The sequence below is a fragment of the Sus scrofa genome, chromosome X (assembly GCF_000003025.6).
Source record: "Sus scrofa isolate TJ Tabasco breed Duroc chromosome X, Sscrofa11.1, whole genome shotgun sequence".
Lineage (NCBI taxonomy): Eukaryota > Metazoa > Chordata > Mammalia > Artiodactyla > Suidae > Sus > Sus scrofa.
This window is the reverse complement of record NC_010461.5, coordinates 25,227,671-25,247,770: the sequence shown is the minus strand read 5'-3', so window position 1 is coordinate 25,247,770 and position 20,100 is coordinate 25,227,671. Positions and strand designations below refer to the sequence as shown.

The 20,100-nt window shown below is 34.8% G+C and overlaps 1 protein-coding gene across 3 annotated transcripts in view; it reads right to left on the bottom strand.

Annotated features, from left to right (window-relative positions):
- IL1RAPL1 (interleukin 1 receptor accessory protein like 1) overlaps window positions 1–20,100 on the bottom strand; it is a 1,403,038-nt gene that overhangs the window by 563,359 nt on the left and 819,579 nt on the right. For all 3 annotated transcript variants that reach the window (XM_003360251.5, XM_021080209.1, XM_021080210.1), the window contains exons 4-5: window positions 14,711–14,897; window positions 10,035–10,188 (exon numbers count right to left, since the gene is read on the bottom strand). In XM_003360251.5, the coding sequence (XP_003360299.3) occupies window positions 10,035–10,188; window positions 14,711–14,897 (341 nt within the window). The remainder of the gene's footprint in view (window positions 1–10,034; window positions 10,189–14,710; window positions 14,898–20,100) is intronic.

The window sequence follows — 20,100 nt, the reverse complement described above, 5'->3', positions numbered from 1 at the left end:
GATATTTCAGGGAAAATTGCCACTCTAAATTTTGGAAACACGGGTGAATTCAGAGGGTCACAGCTGAGATCTGCTTATGTGAAGAGGTCACTGGAGCCAGAAACTCCAACAGCAATTGTCATAACCAGGCTGACATGACACATATATTGAAGTTATTATACTGGGGATTTATAATAACCATGCTCAATATTTTAAGTGCACGAATGGAAAAAAAAACAACATGCAAAAATGGATGGATAATTTAAGAATATAATTGGAAATTCTTAGCTGGAATCAAAAGGAAATTCTAGGAATTAAAGCACTGTAACAGAAATGAAGGCTATCTTTGATGGGCTCATCAGTATACTGAACAAAGTCAAGGAAAGACTTAATTACCATTGAATATAGGTCAACAGAAATTGCATAAACCAAAATGCAAAGAGGGGAAAAAAAGAATGACAGAAATGGAACAGAACATCCAAGAACTATGGGATAATTTCAAAAGGCAGAAGAAAAAAGAAAAAAAAGAGAAGGGATCAAAACAAATGTTTGAAGTAATAATGGCCATGGAATTTCCACAAATAATGACAGACACCAAATAAGACAGCCATGAAGCTGTGAAAACACCAAGCAGGAAAAATAACAAACTCTCTACATCTAGATATATTCAAAATGCAGAAAAACACAAAGAGAGAATCCTGAAAAACAAAGGAAAATGCCATATCTATAGAGGAAGAAGGGTTAAGAATTAGAGTGAACCTTCTGTCAAAAGAATATTCAAGAAAGAAGAGCATGTAAGGATAACTTGATCCCCTTGCTGTACAGTGGGAAAATAAAATAAAATAAAATAAAATAAAATAAAAAAGAAAGAAGAGCATGAAGTGGAATATTTAAAGTGATGAAAAATAAAAGCAGTCTCAGACAAACAAAAAGAGGGAATTTATCACCACCAGACCTTCACTGCAAAAAATGTTAACATATATTATTTAGGTAGAAAGAAAAAGTATGGGTCAGAAACTTAGACCAACATAAAGAATATAAGAATGTCAGAGAAGGAATAAATGAGTATAAAATGAAATCTCTTATTTATCTTACTATAAATTGATCTAAAGGACAACCATTTTTCTAAAGTAATAAGAATTTATTGGGTGATTATAACACAGAGATAAATGAAATAAATGACAGCAGTGCAACAAGGGATGAGAGGGAAGAACTGAGAATGCTTTGCAGTAAGGTACCCACACTATACACAGAATAGAATAGTGTTTTATGAAGGTGGTCTGAGATTAGTTTTAAAAAAGTGTTTAGGAGTTCCCATCGTGGTGCAGTGGTTAACGAATCTGACTAGGAACCATGATGTTGCGGGTTCGATCCCTGCCCTTGATCAGTGGGTTAAGGATCCAGCGTTGCCGTGAGCTGTGGTGCAGGTCATAGACGTGGCTCAGACCCCGCGTTGCTGTGGCTCTGGCGTAGGCCAATGGCTACAGCTCCGATTAGACCCCTAGCCTGGGAACCTCCATATGCCGTGGGAGTGGCCCAAAGAAATAGCAAAAAGACCAGAATAAATAAATTTTAAAAAAAAGTGTTTAAACACCCAGGGCAGTAACTAAAATTTTTAAAAGAGGTAAGACTGATAATAAGAAAGAAGAGACAAAGTGGAATCATATAAAATGTTTAATTAAAACCAGGGAAAGCAGAAGAGGGGAAAACAAAGAAAAGTTCAATGAACTGAAAACACTGACAAACATTAATCCAACAATTTCAACAATCACTTTAACTATAACTAGTCTAGCTACATCAGTTAAAACATTGAGAAAGTCAAAGTGTATTAAAAAATTAAGATCCAATCATGTCACCTACAAGAAACACAGTTTAAAAATAAAGAACTAGTAGTTCCCATTGTGGCCCAGTGTGTTAAGAATCTGACATAGTCTTTGTAAGGATGCAGTTTTGATCCCTGGCCTCATTCATTGGGTTAAGGATTAATTGTTGCTATGGCTGTGGAGTAGGTCTGCAGCTGCAGTTAGGATTCAACCTCTAGCCTGGGAATGTCCATATGCTGCAGGTGCAACTGTAAAAAATAAAAATAAAATAAAATAAAGAACTAGATAGGTTAAAAATGATGATATGAAGAAATATATACCATGCTAACACTAATCAAAAGAAAGCTAGGTATATTTCAGACAAGGCTGAATGTAGAACAAGGAACATATGATAAAGAAGGACATCACACAATAACAAAGATCAATTCTCCAAGAATACATAATAATCTTAAATTCGTATGTACCAAACAATGGACCATCAAAATCGTGAGGCAAATCTTAGAGAACTGAAAGGATAAACAAACAAATCATTACTATTTTTGGAGATTTCAACAGTCTACTTTCAGTAATTGAAATATAAAGAAAGCAAAGAAAGCAGAAATTCAGTAAAAACAGTTGATTTGAACAGCACTGTGAGTAAACTTTAATTGACATTTGTATTTTTTCTTGTGAATATAGTTATTGCTTCTTTTTATTATTTTTTAATAGTTATTTCCCCAATACAATTTTTTTTCTACTGTACAGCATGGTGACCCAGTTACACATACATGTACACATTCTATTTTCACACATTATCCTGCTCCATTATAAGTGACTAGACATAGTTCCCAGTGTTACACAGCAGGATCTCATTGCTAATCCACTCCAAAGGCAATAGTCTGCATCTATTAACCTCAAGCTCCCAATCCACCCCACTCTCTTCCCCTCCCCCTTGGCAACCACAAGTCTTTTAGAATTCTCCATCCAAAAACAGCAAAATATACACTCTTCTCAAGCTCTCATGGGACATTCACCATGAAAGATCACATTTTGGATCATAAAATGCACTTCAGCAAATTTTAAAAAAATAGAAATCACACAAAGTATGTGCTTAGATCACTCTGAAAATAAACTAGAGATCAGTAAGAGGAAAAAAAACTAGGGAAATCACCAAATGTCTAGAAACTACACATTTCTAAATAACACATGGGTCAAAGAAGATTTCTCAAGATAAATTTTAAAATATTTTGAAATAAATGAAAATATAACATCACAATTTGTGGAATGCAGCAAAAGGAATGTTTTAGAAGAAACTTATAGAATTAATTCTATATTGTAGAAAAATAAGACCCTAAACTTGGGCTCTATGAAAGTCATTGTTAAGGAAATCAAAAGAAAAGCTATGGACTGGGAGAAAATATTTGCAAAATATACATTTGATAAAGGAGTTGTATCAAAAGTACACAGAGAATTATTAAAACTGAGCAATGAGGAGTTCCCGTTGTGGCTCAGTGGTAAACGAACCCAACTAGGAACTATGAGGTTGTGGGTTCGATCCCTGGCTTTGCTCAGTGGGTTAAGGATACAGCGTTGCCGTGAGCTGTAGTGTAGGTTGCAGATGCAGCTTGGATCCTGCGTTGCTGTGGCTCTGGTGTAGGCCTGCAGCTACAGCTCTGATTAGAACCCCAGCCTGGGAACCTCCATATGCCGCAGGAGTGGCCCTAGAAATAGCAAAAACACACACACACACAAAAACCAAAAACAAATAACTGAGCAATGAAAAAGCAAAAATTCAGATTAAAAGGGGGCTAAATATCTGAATAGACATTAGATCTAAGATGTAAAAAATGCAAAGAAGCATATAAATATATGGTCAAAGTAATTTATAATTAGGTAACTGCCAATTTAAAAAAACAGTGAGACACCACTACAGACCTATCGGGATGGTAATATCCAAACAATAATATTGGTTGAAGAATGCAGAACACTCGAATTCTTCATTTATTTTTGATGGAAATGCAAAGTGGTACAGCTACTTTAGAAGACAGTTTGGCAGCTTCTCACAAAGCAAAATATAATATTACCATATACTCTAGTAATTATATTCCTAAGTATTTTTTGAGTAATTTGAAAATGTATGTCAATGGGAAAACATGCACAATAATGTATATAGTATCTTTATTCATAATCCTCCAAAACTGGAACCACCTGAGATGCATCATTCAAAAGATGAATGGACAAACTGTTGCATAACCAAACAATGGAATATTATTCAGTGACTTAAAGAAAAGAGCTACCATGAGTGAATGTTGAAGACATTATGGTAAATGAAATAAACAATATACAAGAACACAAATGTTGTAAAATTCCCCAATTTGAGGTACCTAGAATTGTCAAATTTATATTTAGAGAAATTATAGGGGTTGTTGGCAGAGTTGGGTGGCAGGAAGGAATAGGGAGTTACTGTTTAATGGGTTTCAGTTTCAGTTTGGAAAGATGAAAAAGTTTTAGAGGTGGATGGTAGTAATCATTGTACACAATGTAAATGCACTTAATGCCAGTGAAAATGTACACTTGAAATGGTTAAAACAATAATTATTTTTAGTTATATTTTACAACAAAAACAAAAAAGATTCTTTGAAGCCTAACATCTAGAAATCTTATTAAGTGCCTGCTCTCAGGACCCAGAAACTGGGATTATAATCCACTCCAATCGCTAACCTTTGTTTTTCTTGTGTTTCCATAGAAATCTCTCAATAAATCCCTGATTACTTGTACTATATAGGCTTAACTTGCAGAGCTCACCTGCAACACTGCCTCCTGAAATAAGATACAACTCTTTAACTGAACCAACCTATTATCAGCACTAAGAATGGGTCATTGAGATATGAAGCGATATACCAGTTCAGCTTCTAGATTGTAAAATTTATTGCAGAAATGTCAAAGGTGGGAATGACAGGTAACAGAATATGCCACCCCCAAATATGCCTCTTTAGTACAAATGTTATTTTGTACTGGTTATTTTGAGAAACTTCAGACATAGGAGAAGCTCTGAAAACAAAGTCAGAGTTACTCTTTTGTAAGGAAAATTTATACTTATTAAAAAAATCTCCATTTATGCCAGGGTGTTTTCCTCTCTGAACCAGGAAGAGAAGAATGATTATATCTCCAAAAGTCTTAAGAATGGAAGAGGTATTTATATTTGGACTTAACCTTGTTTACTCTGCTTTTCCTGGTAACCTCTGATAACTGACTCTCCTTCCCCAGTTCCAAACACAAAAACTTTGTTTTTTCTTTAGCTTAAGATGATATACAAGGTGGTGGCTTGGGCCATCTTGGGCAGGTACTAATTTTCCCTGGGTATCTTCCATGTATTTATGATATACATATGTTAATCAACTTCTGTTTATTTTTTTCTTGTTAATCTTTCTTTCATTACAGGGGGTCTCAGCCAAGAACTACAAAGGGCAGAAAATTATTTCCCATCCCCTACAAATTGTAATGTATGAAAAAATTTAAAGACATCATATAGGAGGATGGAAGACCCCAGGACAGATTCAGAATGTGATAAAACAACCTCACTGAAGGCGATGGAAGAAAAAGATGCTGACCTAAGTAACTGCGGAAATGAGTGCCATCAGTAAGACTAAAAGCACAATAAGCTGTATATAAGCACTGAACTCTAGTCAAAAAAGTTGTTTCTCATATGAGTACAGATCAACAATTCTCATCTCATTATACATTTATATCAGAAGTAACAAGTAAATAAATGGAAGATGGTAGCAACCAGGTTTCTCTCTATTGGACTCAGAAGTTATAGATAAGCAAGGGGAATAGGCTCAAGTGATCCCTATGGTAATGGACTTGAGTTAGAGATGTAAGTATGAATTCACGTTTAGTTCAGTATAAATACAGGTAGGTTGCCTATATAAATATTTCTAGATATGTGTATGTACCTGGTTAATATACATATATTTTATTGCTCTGCCAACTGAGAGGTCTTAGAAGGAACTATACTCCATTAGAAATGAATGCTCCCAATGCCCAGATCTTAGTTTCTAGTACCATTCTCCAATAAAAGGGAAAAAAAAGGGCTCTTTGGAAGAAATAGCTGATTCTAGGACTGGGGCAGGAAATATATAAGATGATCCTAGAGAACCTTGTAAGGTCTGAAAATAAAGAAACACACATACACAATGATGTGAGTATGTCCAAAAAGAAGTCAACTAAAAGAGCTCCAAAGGACCAAAGTTGTAACAATTTGAGCAATGTAATAAGTAAAGTGATGTTGAATATAAACTGAAGCATAAAAGAGATATCCATGAGTCCATACTGATACAGATAAATGACTAAATAAGTAGATAAATGTGGGAAAATAGATACATGTCCCATGCAGAAGACTTTCAAATAATTTAAGTATGTACACTGCCTTCGAAGAGGTGAGGACATAACTCCTAACTCAAGTATAGACTACAGATAGTAACTTCCTTCCAAAGAGCAGAGTATGGAAAGCAGAGTAAATGAGTAAGACTATAGTGGAAAAATGTGACCAACACTACCAGGTGATGAATGTCAACATCAATAGTGCTGTCATGTTGACAATATGATACATTGTAATTTTATCTCTGCGGTCTTCCAAGAATATGTAATTCAAGTCTAATCATATGAAAAAAAATGAAACAAACTGCAATGGAATGACACTCAAAAAAATAAGTACTCCTTAAAATTGTCAAAATTATCAAAAACAAGGAAAGTCAAAGACAGCGACAGCTAAAAGGAGGCTAAGAAGACACAACTAAATGTGATGTGCTATCCTAAATGGTATTCTGAAACATAACAAGCACATTAGATAAAAATTAAGGGGATCTGAATAAAATATAGACTTTGGTTAATAATAATATAGGAATATTAGTTCGTTAATTGTAACAAGCGTACCATAATAATGTTGGATGCTAATAATAGGGGAAACTGAAGGTCCACTATATGAGATTTCTTTTTATTATCTTTTTTATTTGTTCTGTAAATGTAAAACTATTCTAAAGTAAAATATTTATTTAAAAAAAGACACTGCCCTTGATTCTGAAAAGCTCATATTCTTGTGAAAATACAGGAGTTACAACAAGTAGTTACAATGCAATGTGGTAGGTGCTGCAAAAGGGATTCTAGAAATGCTCTGAAGGCGTAAAGAACTACATACTGCAGACCAGAGGTAACATTCTAGCTATGGCTGGAAGAAAGAGTAAGAATCTGTGACAACATGGAAGAAAAAGCATTCCACAGGGAGCACACCACCAGTAAGGATCCAGAGGGAGGAGGACAGGTAAAATAGTGTGGCTCAGGCTTAGAAAAGAGGGTAGAGGCTATAGAGGATGCTGAAACATCTTACATTTAATTTTTTTTTTTAATTTTCAAAGTGCCCCAAAAGTGTCAAGCAGGTTTATCATTTCTTTCACTGTGATCTGTTTTCCTGAGCCACTGTTTCAGTTAGGTAGACTCATATACCTTTGGAGTTCCTATCATGGCTCAGCAGAAACAAGTCTGACTAGCATTCATGAGGATGCAGGTTCAACCCCTGGCCTTGCTCAGTGGGTTAAGGATCTAGTGTTGCTGTGAGCTGTGGTGTAGGACAGCAGCTACAGCTGCAATTCAACCCCTAACCTGGGAACCTCCATATGTCATGGGTGTGGCCTATAAAAAAAAAAGAGTAGACACATACACTTTTACTAAAGGAAGGATCTCTAATAAAAGCTTAGAATATGGCCTGCATAATGCCACTTTATCCAGAAATTTCCCTTTCTTCTCACATATAAGGTTCTTTTTGTTTTATTTTAAAGGAACATCCTAACACACTTCAAAATATTTATTATCAGGTAAGGCAGACTTTAAAACCAAACGATAGCATGCTTTGCATATGATTTACATTAAGTATAATATGATCATGATATACGGAAAACCAAGATACAAAACAGTGATTAGTTATCAGTCAGAGAAATGCCCACCTTTGTTGCTTTAGTAGGAGTTTAACTTGGTTTCTAAGAATTGCTCCTTAATTTGGCCACAGGCAAAGTAAAGTAGCTATAGTATAACATTATTAAAAGCAATGCTTTGCTTAAATATATCTTGTCCGTATACTTCCTATTACAACCTAAAGCACATTTTAATAATACTATTTTTAACTCTAGGGTATGCGGTGTTATGATTCAACCAAAATTTCATATATAATAAAATTTTGCTTTATACTTTATTTCTTCAAATTAATGTCACAGGTAGAGTTACTTAAGTTAGAAGTATTGATAATAATTAGTTGAATGAAAGCTTCCATTAAAACTCTCACTAACTTTCTTTTGGATATCAAGGAATAATTATTCCTCCTTTTCACATAAAGAAAATGCAATATTTTTGGAGTATAAAAATGTAATAGCCCTGGGTGGCATTTAGGAGAAAACAATTCTATTATTGATTATACAAAATAGCTTCATTTATTATCATTTTACCATTTGGAACCCAGTTTCTAGTTTCAAGGAGACTGTTTTCCAGTTACTTCTTACTAGACAGTGTTTTAGTATCCAAGTATTTCTAGAAAGGGGAAAGATGTGCTTTACCAAAGATTAGTTCTATACTATAAAGAATAAAGGTTAGTTCATTCCATTTTCTTTTCAGAATATTTTTGCATTTTAAATGCCTTTGTTTTGATACCTACTCCTTGAAAAGCAATTACTGTACAGATTAAGAGCAAAAAAGAAATAATAAAAATTCAATATTTATTGTAAAGAAAACCTAGATATAGAAATTATGTTTTTAACTGTTCCTTTAAACAGGGAGATAAATAATAAAAGTGTTATTTTTAATTTTCTGTAAAAATACCTATTATGTACAATAAAACTGAGAGCCAAACTACTGTAAATCATACATGTGTACATTATAGGTACATAATACATGACTGAATGTATGTTTACTATTTAAGTGTATCGTATTGCTACTGTCAGTTATTTATTGGGTCTAATACATATCAAAGGCATTAAAAAAGAGTACATTGTTTAACTAATTTTTTTCCATAAGAATAATTACTATCCATCAGATGAATTTCATGAAACCAGATTTAGTTTTTAATTAAAAATATATCATTATTTCAAGATTTAAAGATGATTCTTTTAAGATGAAAGTAAGTACCATAAGACATCTTTCATATACAGGAAAACTGTTTTAAGTGAATCAGAGAACAAATGGAAATCCCTTTAAAGCATCTTCAATCTGTTTCATATACCTATAATACATATCTTCATAAATATATCTATTTCATAAAAACATTGTACAAAGAAAGTCACTGAGATGACTCTCTCTCAATAAGATGGGAATAATGTCTTTAACTGCCTAAAACATTGATCTTGACGTCCCCCCATTTTTTCCTCTCGGAATCAGTCTTAGAGAAGTACACAATAACGTAAAACAGTGCATGAATACAATATTTAACACAACATCAAAATGACACAAATGATGCACACTTGGATATAATCCTATTTTTTTGCCAACTGATTTCATACATATTAGTTTACCTTATTCAATTCTTGCAAAAACCCATGAAATAAATAAGGCAAACATTATCATCACCATCTTTTCCATGAGGAAATAGATATTCTGAAGGTTGTGATTCAAATAAGGTCATGTGACTACTGAGCTGTATGCTGCTAGTCAGGGTTCTGAATCTCATTCTCATGCCTTTCTACCTTAGCAAATAGATGTGGAAATGAGTCTATGAAATGCATCTTACATAATTATTCAATTATTGCACCTGAAATTTTGTTATCATCAAGTTCATGAGAACATATACATCAAATTCATAGATTGATAAATGAATTTTTTAAAAGTAATTTTTCTAATTTGGAGAAAGACAGGAATTCAGAGGTAGATTTCACATAATCCATTTCAACACTCTATAAAATGTTTCCACAAATGATACCACTATAAAACATAAGTATACTTTTCTGAAATTGTAAACTCATTATTTCAAGTACTTTCAAAAGCCAACATTTTTATAATCCCTTAAGCATATTTTCTTTAACCTTTCAAACGCATTTGAGGGCAACATGATTTGGAAGAAAGTAGGAATAAATTTCACCTATTGGAATCCACTTAGCATTTGGTTAAGTATTTCTTTCCTTGCAAAGATTTGAAAAAATCAATTTGCAGCACAAAAACTAAACTTAAAATGGTAGTTTCATTACTTGCAAATGAAAAATTGAAGACTCTGCTTACCTGTAACAGTTAGTTCAGTAGTTCTTCTCACAACAAAGCCTCCATATTTTAGTTCACACGTATAATTTCCAATGTCGTCTTCTCTGACTTCTCTTATAAGCAGGGTATCTCTTTTGAGCACAATACTTGGCCTCCATGTTTTTGTCCTACATTCCTATATGAAGAACATAAAATTTTTGTAGTATATATAGTAATGTAAAAATAAAGTACTTAAGGAGTTCCCTCGTGGTTCAGTGGAAACATCTGGCTAGTATCCATGAGGATGCAGGTTCCATTCCTGGCCTTGCTCAATGGGTTGGGAATCCTGTGTTGCCATGAGCTGTAGTGTAGGTCACAGAAGTGGCTCATATCCCGCATTGCCAGGGTTGTGGCATAGGCATGCAGCTGCAGCTCTGATTCGACCCCCTAGCCTGGGAACCTCCACATGCTGTGGGTGCGGCCCTAAAAAGAAAAAAATGGTACTTCAAATAACTAAGCTAAAAGCTTCTAAAGATATATTTTAAAAAGGCTAAAGTGTTTGGAATTCATGCTAAAGATTTTCAAACCCTCTTTCCATCTCTCAGAAATTAGGTTCCTCAATTTGATGGAAGTACTTTTAGCAAGAGTCACTTCACTAACATCTAAGCTTAGTGTCTGTAAATCAGTCATGTACTGATTTATTAGATATAAAAAGGGGCATTTATTAAGATTACTCTTGACATCATTTTTAGAAGCAAATATTCTACATTTGTTGATTATGAAATTAATCACCTTGATATTGATAACACAAAATAAAAAATAAATTTCAGTGGAAATTAGAACAACTAATTCTATAGAGGAAAATGTTTTAAGGCAGTATTTTAAATATTCTAATTTTATATTTAGAATTAATTTGGAGTTCCCATCGTGGCTCAGTGGTTAACCAACCAACTAGTATCCATGAGGATGTAGGTTCGATCCCTGGCCTCCCTCAGTAGGTTAAAGATCAGGCCTTGCCGTGAACTGTGGTGTAGGTCGCAGATGCAGCTCGGATCTGACATTGCTGTGGCTGTGGTATAGGCTGATGGCTACAGCTCCGATTGGAACCCTGTCCTGGGAACCTCCATATGCCGCAGGTGTGGCCCTAAAAAGACAAGAAGCAAAAAAAAAAAAAAAAAAAAAAAAAAAAAAAAAAAGAATTAATTCAATCTCTTCATAACATATATATATATTCTACAATCCATGAAAGAAATGGCCATTATTTATATGCAAGGTCTTTATAGCCCCATAATACCAGTTTCCATTGTTTACAGATCTAGCAAATTATGGTCTCTGTTTTAAGCTTTGGACTGTAATAACATTAGCTCAAGAGATTTCTGTTTTTGCCAAACAGAAGTCCATTTCCTCTAGCCAGATTCAGTATCACTGGGATGAAGGTAAAATAGCTTTAAACCTTTTAACACTATTTAGAGGTAATGTTATTTTTTAAAAATTTATTGCCAAATAAATTTATGTAGAGCATTATTTTTATTATGTGTCCTAATGCCTGTGTATAATTGGGGGACCAAAATTATACATTAAATATCCTCATATTAGTTATATAAACTGTCATAGTTGCATAAATTGTGCACTGAATATATACATATGTTTCCTAAACAATGGAAAAACAATATGAATTTTTATAAGACTTTTAAATTCCACATATACTGCAACTCCACCCATCAATACATTAGTTATGGCTTTTACAGCTCAAGGTCACAATGACTAGGGTGATGGTGGAAACATGATTAAAGGGACAATATGAGGCCAGTCATTTAAAAAACTAAGTGTTTCTGGGTGTGTGTGTGTGATGCACACACACATGTAGTTTCTAATATTTCAGCAAACTTCGAGATACTATTTGCATAATTTTATAAAATAAGTCCATGGCCATTAAGATCAACTTACTAGCATCAACAAAGAAACTGCATATTTAGAAGCTGAATACACACATATGAATACTAGAAAAATATTTGTACTTGAAGACATTGGGTCGTACTCCCCTAATACCTTCCCTCTTTGAGGAAATCATCAGGGTTTGCTTAGAATCTGCCTGTGGAAAGCAGGCAAACCACAGAGAATCAAGGTGAAAATCACTCATATAATTTTAAAAAGTAAAAAAATAAAACATCTACAGAGGAACAGAAAGAGTGGGACTAATACTTAAGGGCTATTTAACATTGTCTAAGATAGAAATACAAGGGAGTTCCCGAAGCTTTGAATACTCCATTGTTCATGATCCAAAATCAAAATTAAGTCATTCAGAGAAGGGTGTTGCTAATTTGCAGAAAATCATTTAAAATTGTTAAAGATTTATTTCCTGTTTCATTTCTATCTAACAAGTTTTAAATTCATTAGCTATCAATCCTGAAGGCTCATATTCTGTATACTGACATTTGTGGATCTAGTTACTGAAAGATCCAGCTTACTAAATTCCTATTTCCAGTTGGACAAAGCAAAGAATCTTTAAACCAGGGATAAAATTTTCCAGACAAATATTCATAGCATCTATATTGTATTTTCTTCAGTATGTTCACTAACAAAAATATCTTTTATGACATAAAGAAGTTGAAGAATACATTTAAATCTTGAAATTCAGTGAAAGTCAATGATATTACAAAAGAATAATGTTTGATTATTCTGTTTAAGCCTAAAGTTTTTGTTATTGAAAAAACAGTTAATTTAACAGTATTTTATAATAATATAATTTTTCATCAGATTTTTAAAAATATGTATGCTTTTATACAAAAAGGATTAGAATATGCACAAAGATGCTTTTTTTTCTTTTCTTTTTCTTTTTCTTTTTTTTTTCTTTTTGGGCATATGGAGGTTCCCAGGCTAGGGGTTGAATGGGAGCTGTAGCTATGTAGCCACTGGCCTCCGCCACAGCCACAGAAACGCCAGATCTGAGCCATGTTTGCAACTTACACCACAGCTCACAGCAACACCGGATCGTTTATCCACTTAGCGAGGCCAAGGATCAAACCTGTGTCCTCATAGATGCTAGACAGACTCATTTCTACTGAGCCACGATGGGAACTCCTGATATGCAGGGAGCCGAGAAAATGCAGGGACTCAAAAAAGGACCTTGCCTGATGGCGGAAAAGCCTGAAGGCAGGTTCTTAACCAAGAAAGGGAGCCCACCCGAATGGTACAAGCCAAAGGTGGGCTTTTGGTCAGGAAAAAAGCTCACCTGAACGGTGCATGCCAAAGGTGGGCCTCTGGTCAGGATGAAAGCCTGCCTGCATGGTATAAGCCGAGGGCAGGCCTCAGGTACACAGCTCTCACTTTGATGTTGATGGGGAAGAATTAAGGCTTTCCTGGGAAAGCAATTTCCATGTTTGCACTGAAGAACATGGATTGTTTCTCGGGTGACCTAGTCTTTCCTGCTGTTTCATTTGTTATTCAGTTTTTCTCAGTCTTTTCTGATTATTTACTTATTATTCTTATTTCCCATTCTTATTGTCCTGTGGTGATTTGTGACTTAACAGAATTACAACAATAGTATAATAAGAATTTCATCCTGAAGGACTTTCCCGTATTTTAATCCAACTTAGTTAAAACATAGTGTTTATCTATTAATTAGTTATACAGTAAATTTTAGAGTTAGGATTTTAATGAGGTTCATAGAAGTTAGACATATATTATTCTTGACCAAAAGACACCTAGCTATGAGTTACAGAAGCTTTTAAGTGATATCTAGTTAAGTTGGTTTATATTTTCTTACACTGTCTCCCTGCCATAACGCTTTAAAGATAAGCACCAGTCTAAAAACAAGTTGTGAATACCAAATTCTTGTGTCTGTGAACTCTTCAAATTGTAAAGACTGGCTGGCTATGGGATGATTTCTACTGTCTCTTCCTTTCCACACGATGTATTGTACCTAATTGCCCTTAAATTGTACTCACTAAGTTTAGTTAAGATAGAGATCTTTAAACATGATGTATTGTACCTAATTGCCCCTAAATTGTACCCACTAAGTTTAGTTAAAGATCTTAAAACATGATGTATGGCTGCTATACCATGGAATAGTTGACCAATGTACTTTAACACTGTGATGTAATCTGTAGCAAAAAGCTGTCTATATAATCAACCACTTATGCCAATAAAATTTGAGCAGTCCAGTGCCCTGAAAGAAGGGACAAAGAGGCTGTCTCCGTGATTGTACATTCGCCGACACCGCATCCCTCTCCGGTCGGGAAAAAACGTACGCTCCCTGGTCACCGGAGCTGGCCTCCGGCGCTGATACTTTTATTAAACAGAGTATTTCAATAAAACTGGTGTACCACTTTATCACTGAAGCAAGTCAATCCTTTCTATCCTTGTTTGGGGTTATTTTGGACTACTGATATGAAGGGCTTTGAAACGAATGCTTAACATATTTTAGTTACTGATATTATCAACCCAGATTATAATAAACTTAAAAGGATTATCAGCATAAACGAGGTATAAGCATTAACACAACATCTTACTACAGCGGACTGACCATACAAACATTGACTAGGATTTATCAAAGTCACTGGTTTAAAAACTTATAACAAACAGCACAACTTGCTGTGGTATCTTTGGAAGGCAAAAATGAATTATATAGCACCCATTTAATTATCTTATCCAACTTGCCCTAGAATGAGATACTCATTAATCTATTTATAAGCAATAAAATCATTCATAGTCCATACCTTATACCATAGGATTTCAGGTTCTCTGGTTGGTAGTAAAAAATCTTCTATGTCACGGCATGAAATTTCCTTGCTTTTGCTAAGTTCAGCTTTATCAAAGTACTTCATCTTAGAATTGTAGCAGAGTCCAGTGTCATTTTCACCCACTGTCAGTGAGATGGATACTTTCATACAGTAAGTGGAGTTTCTGTAATGAAAGAGAATAAATATGGAGGCCTGGTGTGAAAAAAAAAAGGAACTGTTGCCAAGGCAGTGTATTTACTTGTGAGAGGGAGAGAGGGATTAAAAACTCTATTGATTAGTGTAGGGTATCATGGCTTATTCCACAGGGCTCTATCTTGTCATCCAGCTAAACGATGCTTGGTTCTGTTAAACCATTTGAATGTTTTTCATATGCTGAGGAAAAAGGTTTATAGCATATACAGGCTTGGTTTGAAAACATTTAATAAAAATTTTTCTATCTAGAAAAATAAAATTAAAGGAATATTTAGATCAAGAGAGAAGTCCAGCTTAGGTATAACTCTGCTAAAACTGGTAAATTCAATGGAGAAGTAGAAAAAAATCTAACTGATCCAGTAAGACTAATGGCAGGGCAGGAATAAGGCTGCTCAATTCATACAATGCTTACTGGATGTCTTGATAAGCAGAAAGGTTTTTAATGAGTCTGGGCAGAAACAGTCTTGAATAAAAGTATTGCTAAGGTACTATATTTACAGATTCATATGCATTTGGACTGGATCTGCAGTCCAGGTTGTGAGACAGGAGAAACATGATAATGTGTTGTATAAGGACAACCCCATTCTGAGAGACAAATTCTACAGAATCATTACATTAAATCAGCATCTCATTTTACTCTTTGTTGTTCCTAAATCTTGTTTATAATGGAATACATGAGAGTAGAAATCATGTTCAGAGGTCTCTTTGAAAAAGTGGAACCAAAGGAAGTTTTCTTACAAATTACACGATTTCTATTTGCTAATTTAGTCTCAGGACATTCAATGAACACTGGTAATGTGTCAGGCATCATGCTATACAATGAGAATAAAGAGAAGAATAAAACATCAGATTTAAGGTTTTCTAGAGAACTCTTTTGGTGAGTGCTCCACTCGATGACTTACAAATGGCCATGGCCGTCAAAGTCCTGGACTTGAGTTTTACTGCTATTGTTACAGCTTGGGGCAACTTATTTAGTACCTCTGAAACTCTCATGTGGTGTGCAGAGACAATACTTATTCAAGTATTAAATGTGGTAATAAATCAAAATATATTTGGCTTGTCTTAAGTGCTCAGTGATATTGGTTCCTCTTTGCTTTGCACTGGTACACATGGACCACAACCCCCAAGCCCTCCTTATTCAGCCAAGATGCTTTGATGTTTAAATAACAACTTGATTTAGATTCTTGCTTTTTCAAAATGCTAATATGACATGGTGAGAATGCACAGAAAATAGCTAGATTAGTTGTGGTATAATAAAAAATATATCTGGACTTTCTTCTAGGTTCCTGTAACAGATCTCCTAAAACCATTATAATTTCTTGAGTGATATTCCTGACTATTATTCATAAGGAGTCCCCTTTGATCACACCTGAGTTTATGCTAATGAGCTGGCTTAGGGTAGAGCTCCTAGATAGCCTCAGAATGGAGCTGGTCACCAGAAAGACCAAGAGATAGGAGAGTTAGAATTTTCACCCCCACCCAGTAACCTTCCAGGAAGGGGGAAGGCACTGGAGATTGAGCTCTATAAAAACTCTTAAACCAAAAGAGTGGATGAGATTTAGCACTGGTGAACACACGAAAGTGCTTAGGACAGTGGCAGGCCTGGAGAGGGCATGAGGCAAGTGTTTCTTCCCCCATGCGTAGCCCTAAACTTCTCCTCCATCTAGCTCTCATTCATGTCCTTTGAAATATACTTTGTAAAAAAAATAAGCAGTGGTAATAAACTGGTTTTCTGAGTTCTCTGACCCATTCTAGCAAGTTATATAGCCTGAGGACAGCATTCTGGAAACCTCTGATTTACAGCCTGTCAGTCAGAAGCATAGGTGATAATGTGGGCTTGCAATTGGCATGTGAATTGTATTTGTGCTGGGTGCTGGGGAAGTCACTATGGGTTGAGTCCTTAACCTATGGAATATGATGCTAACTCCAGGTAGAGAGTGTCAGAACCAAATTGAATTGCAGGACATCCATCTGGTTGAAGAATTGCTTGGTGTGGGAAAAACGCCACACATCTAGTGTAAGAAGTAATGAGAGTAGAGGAGAAAAACTGTTTCCCATTACTTATTAGTTATTCAGTTTTATACTGAATAACAAAGAAAATTCTTACAAAATTAGAATTTAGAACTAATGAATACAGATTTTCTCTAGCTTCATATAATATGTAGTTGATAAATATATCAACATACTTAACCATGAAATAGTCAATTAGTACCTGAAAAAAATCTTGAGAGAATGTGCACAGAGATTTTGCTAGAATGACAAGATATATTCCCTGACTCCAGTCCCTCACAATCTAGAAGTAATACACAAGTAAATAGCTGAAATTCAATGTGATAAGCAGTAAAAGGGGCATATACTACTTCAGTAGTGGCAAAGAAAGAAACAGGAAGACTTCATATTTGTGATACCTGGTTATCTTAAAGTATGAGTAAGAATTTAACAATTTTAAGAAAGGCTATTTAAGAGAATAGCAGGCACAAAGGCTTGAAGACATGGAACAACTTGGCATGCTTGAGGAATTACAAATAATTTGCTGTGGTTGGATTATAAAGTGGTTATAAAGGGAGAGTAGGAACTGAGACTGGAGAGGTGTACAGGAGCCAGACTGAAAGTCATGTAAAGCCACTGTAAAGACTCTGGGTTTTATGCTGGGAAGTGATGACATTTGGATTTTTGAAAGATTTTTATGATTGTGGTGAGAAAAATGGACTGAATTGGATTGGAAAAAAGGACTAAGTACAGTGAGACAAATTAGGAAGCAACTGCATTCATTCAAGGAAAAAAATGGCAACTCTAACAAAGGCAATGCTCACTGAGATAGAAAGGAGGGCTCATGTTCAAAATATATTAACAACATACAGGATCAATGTGACAGTGAAGGAGCGAAGGAAAGAAAGAGGCATACAAGATGATAAAGAATTTTTCTCAGATGAGTATATGAAAAGTAGAGCCAATCTTTCAGCATGGAAAATGCTGAAAAAGAAACAACTGTGAGAGAAAAAAAAAAGTGTATTAAATTTTAGCCTGAGTTTCACACCCAGGAGAAAAAAAATCCTCTTTGGGTCTGCCAGCAATACTGCTCATGCATTATTTATTAATTTTACTCCAGTACAGACTAGAGCATGCTCTTCCCAGTTTCATTTTAAGATATTTTTTCAGAAAAAAATAATGAAGTTATTAACTATCTCAGGATATATTCAAATGTGTCTTAAGAAAATAATCAGTTTTAGAAAAATACTGATATTTTTACATGTGAGAATTCTTAAAGAACAGACTTTTCTAAAAAGTAAATCAGTGAATTCTAATTTTGAACCTTTCACACTAATCTTTTACATTCAAGAGTCTTAGGTTTTCTTTCTCTCAAACTTATACTGTTGCCCTTTCTTCCATACCTCCTTATATCAAATAGAAGGCCTTTTTTATATAGGCAGTTGGGTTAAGAGTAAGATCTCTAAAGCCCAATTGCAGGGGTTCAGATTCCAGCTCAATCACTCATTACGTTGGAAATTAGGGAAAGTTACTTGACTCCTTACTCTTCCATTTCCTCATTTGTACAAGCAGAAAATAATACTAAAAACTTCGTAGGTCACTGTAGGAATCCAGAATGTTAAAACACAATGTTAGTCTTTTAGTGAGCACTTGGTAAGAATCAGAGTTTTTTTATTTTTTTATCAGTACTGCATCCCTTTTTCCTACTTCCTTTATCTTTCCATTTTGCAGTAGGGCTAAAACAGTGTTTATTTAGAAGGTAGGTTAGTGAGACATGTCACCATGACGATGCCTTCTGTTCTTCAGTGTTTAATTACTGTGAAGCCTAAGAAACCAGATAGGTCCTAATACTCGTCATCTGGGATACATGATTGGGTTAGACAAAAAAGAGGAAAGTTCATGAAAGATATGACTGCTCACCTCAGCCACTCCCTCTGGCTCTACTATAAATCCAAATGACCCTTAATTTTCAGAGCGTGGATCCAGATAAGCACACTTAGATGTTCTTATTTTCCTATCTTTTATTCCCCAGCTTCGTGAGGTGACTGCTGATTTACTGCTGTCTTGTAATATCTGAAATTCCAGACTCCCCAGGATAGCACTATTTTCAAATTACTTTGGATATTTTAATGCTTGTTTACTATTTCTGTTCATCAGGAGGTGATTTTTTTAAAAGCTAAAAATAAAGCAGCATCCAAAGAATGCTATAGTCCTATTCACTGAGAAGAGCTAACAGGAAGACAGCAACTTGTGACACATTAATAAACATATGATCCCACTGAGGGGAATTACACACTCTCAAAGTAAAGAGTCCCATCCACCATCATTAAAATTGCAGCATGACTGCTATGGTATTGTGGCTCTCTGCAGCCAGGGAAATACAGTGGATGTGGTCAGTGGGGTAAGAATGCTCCTCCAGGATTTACAGTAAAATCATCACTATATATCTACTCAGCTTCTATTGTTTTAACAGATGAGCTGCAATCTAGGCACAGAGTTATATTGTGACCACTGGTTCCAAAGTTTATAAAATGGCGACAGAGATACAGAATATACATTATGTGGGGAAAATAGTTGTTCATAATTGAGAGTCAATACTCATCTTTTCTCATGAAGAAATAATGTTAATTTGTTTAAAATCTAGTTTTATCTATTAAGGGTGGCCCTGCAGTATACACAAAGTACACAAAATGTATTTCATAAACAACTCAGACAGAGCTACTTCTTTCAACCTCCTAAGGTTACCGAAAAGAGACCCAAAGCCTAAAGAAGTCAATGATTTGTCTATATTCTATTAATTGGTAGCAGAAATGGGATTAGAACTTACATATCCTAACTTCTAATTAATTGGTCTCTTCTATACACTACTGAAGATAAGCAGTGCTGGGTGAGCACACATAAAGTACACATCCAAGTTACCTACCCTTAGTTTCTCACTTTATATTATTTTATACTTCTAGAATAGATGCCTACTGGAGAAAGGCAGAATATGCTCTAACTTGGATTTCTTTGAAAATTTATGACCTTAAACTCTCAAAAATCTAATAAGGAATAAAGGGGAGAAAACAGCAGGGATTATAGAAATATCATGGTTTCTATAGTTCTTTCTACTACACACTTTCTACATATATATACATACTTGTAAAAGAACTGGCTTCTGAAAGGACTGATTTAAGGTCCTGTCT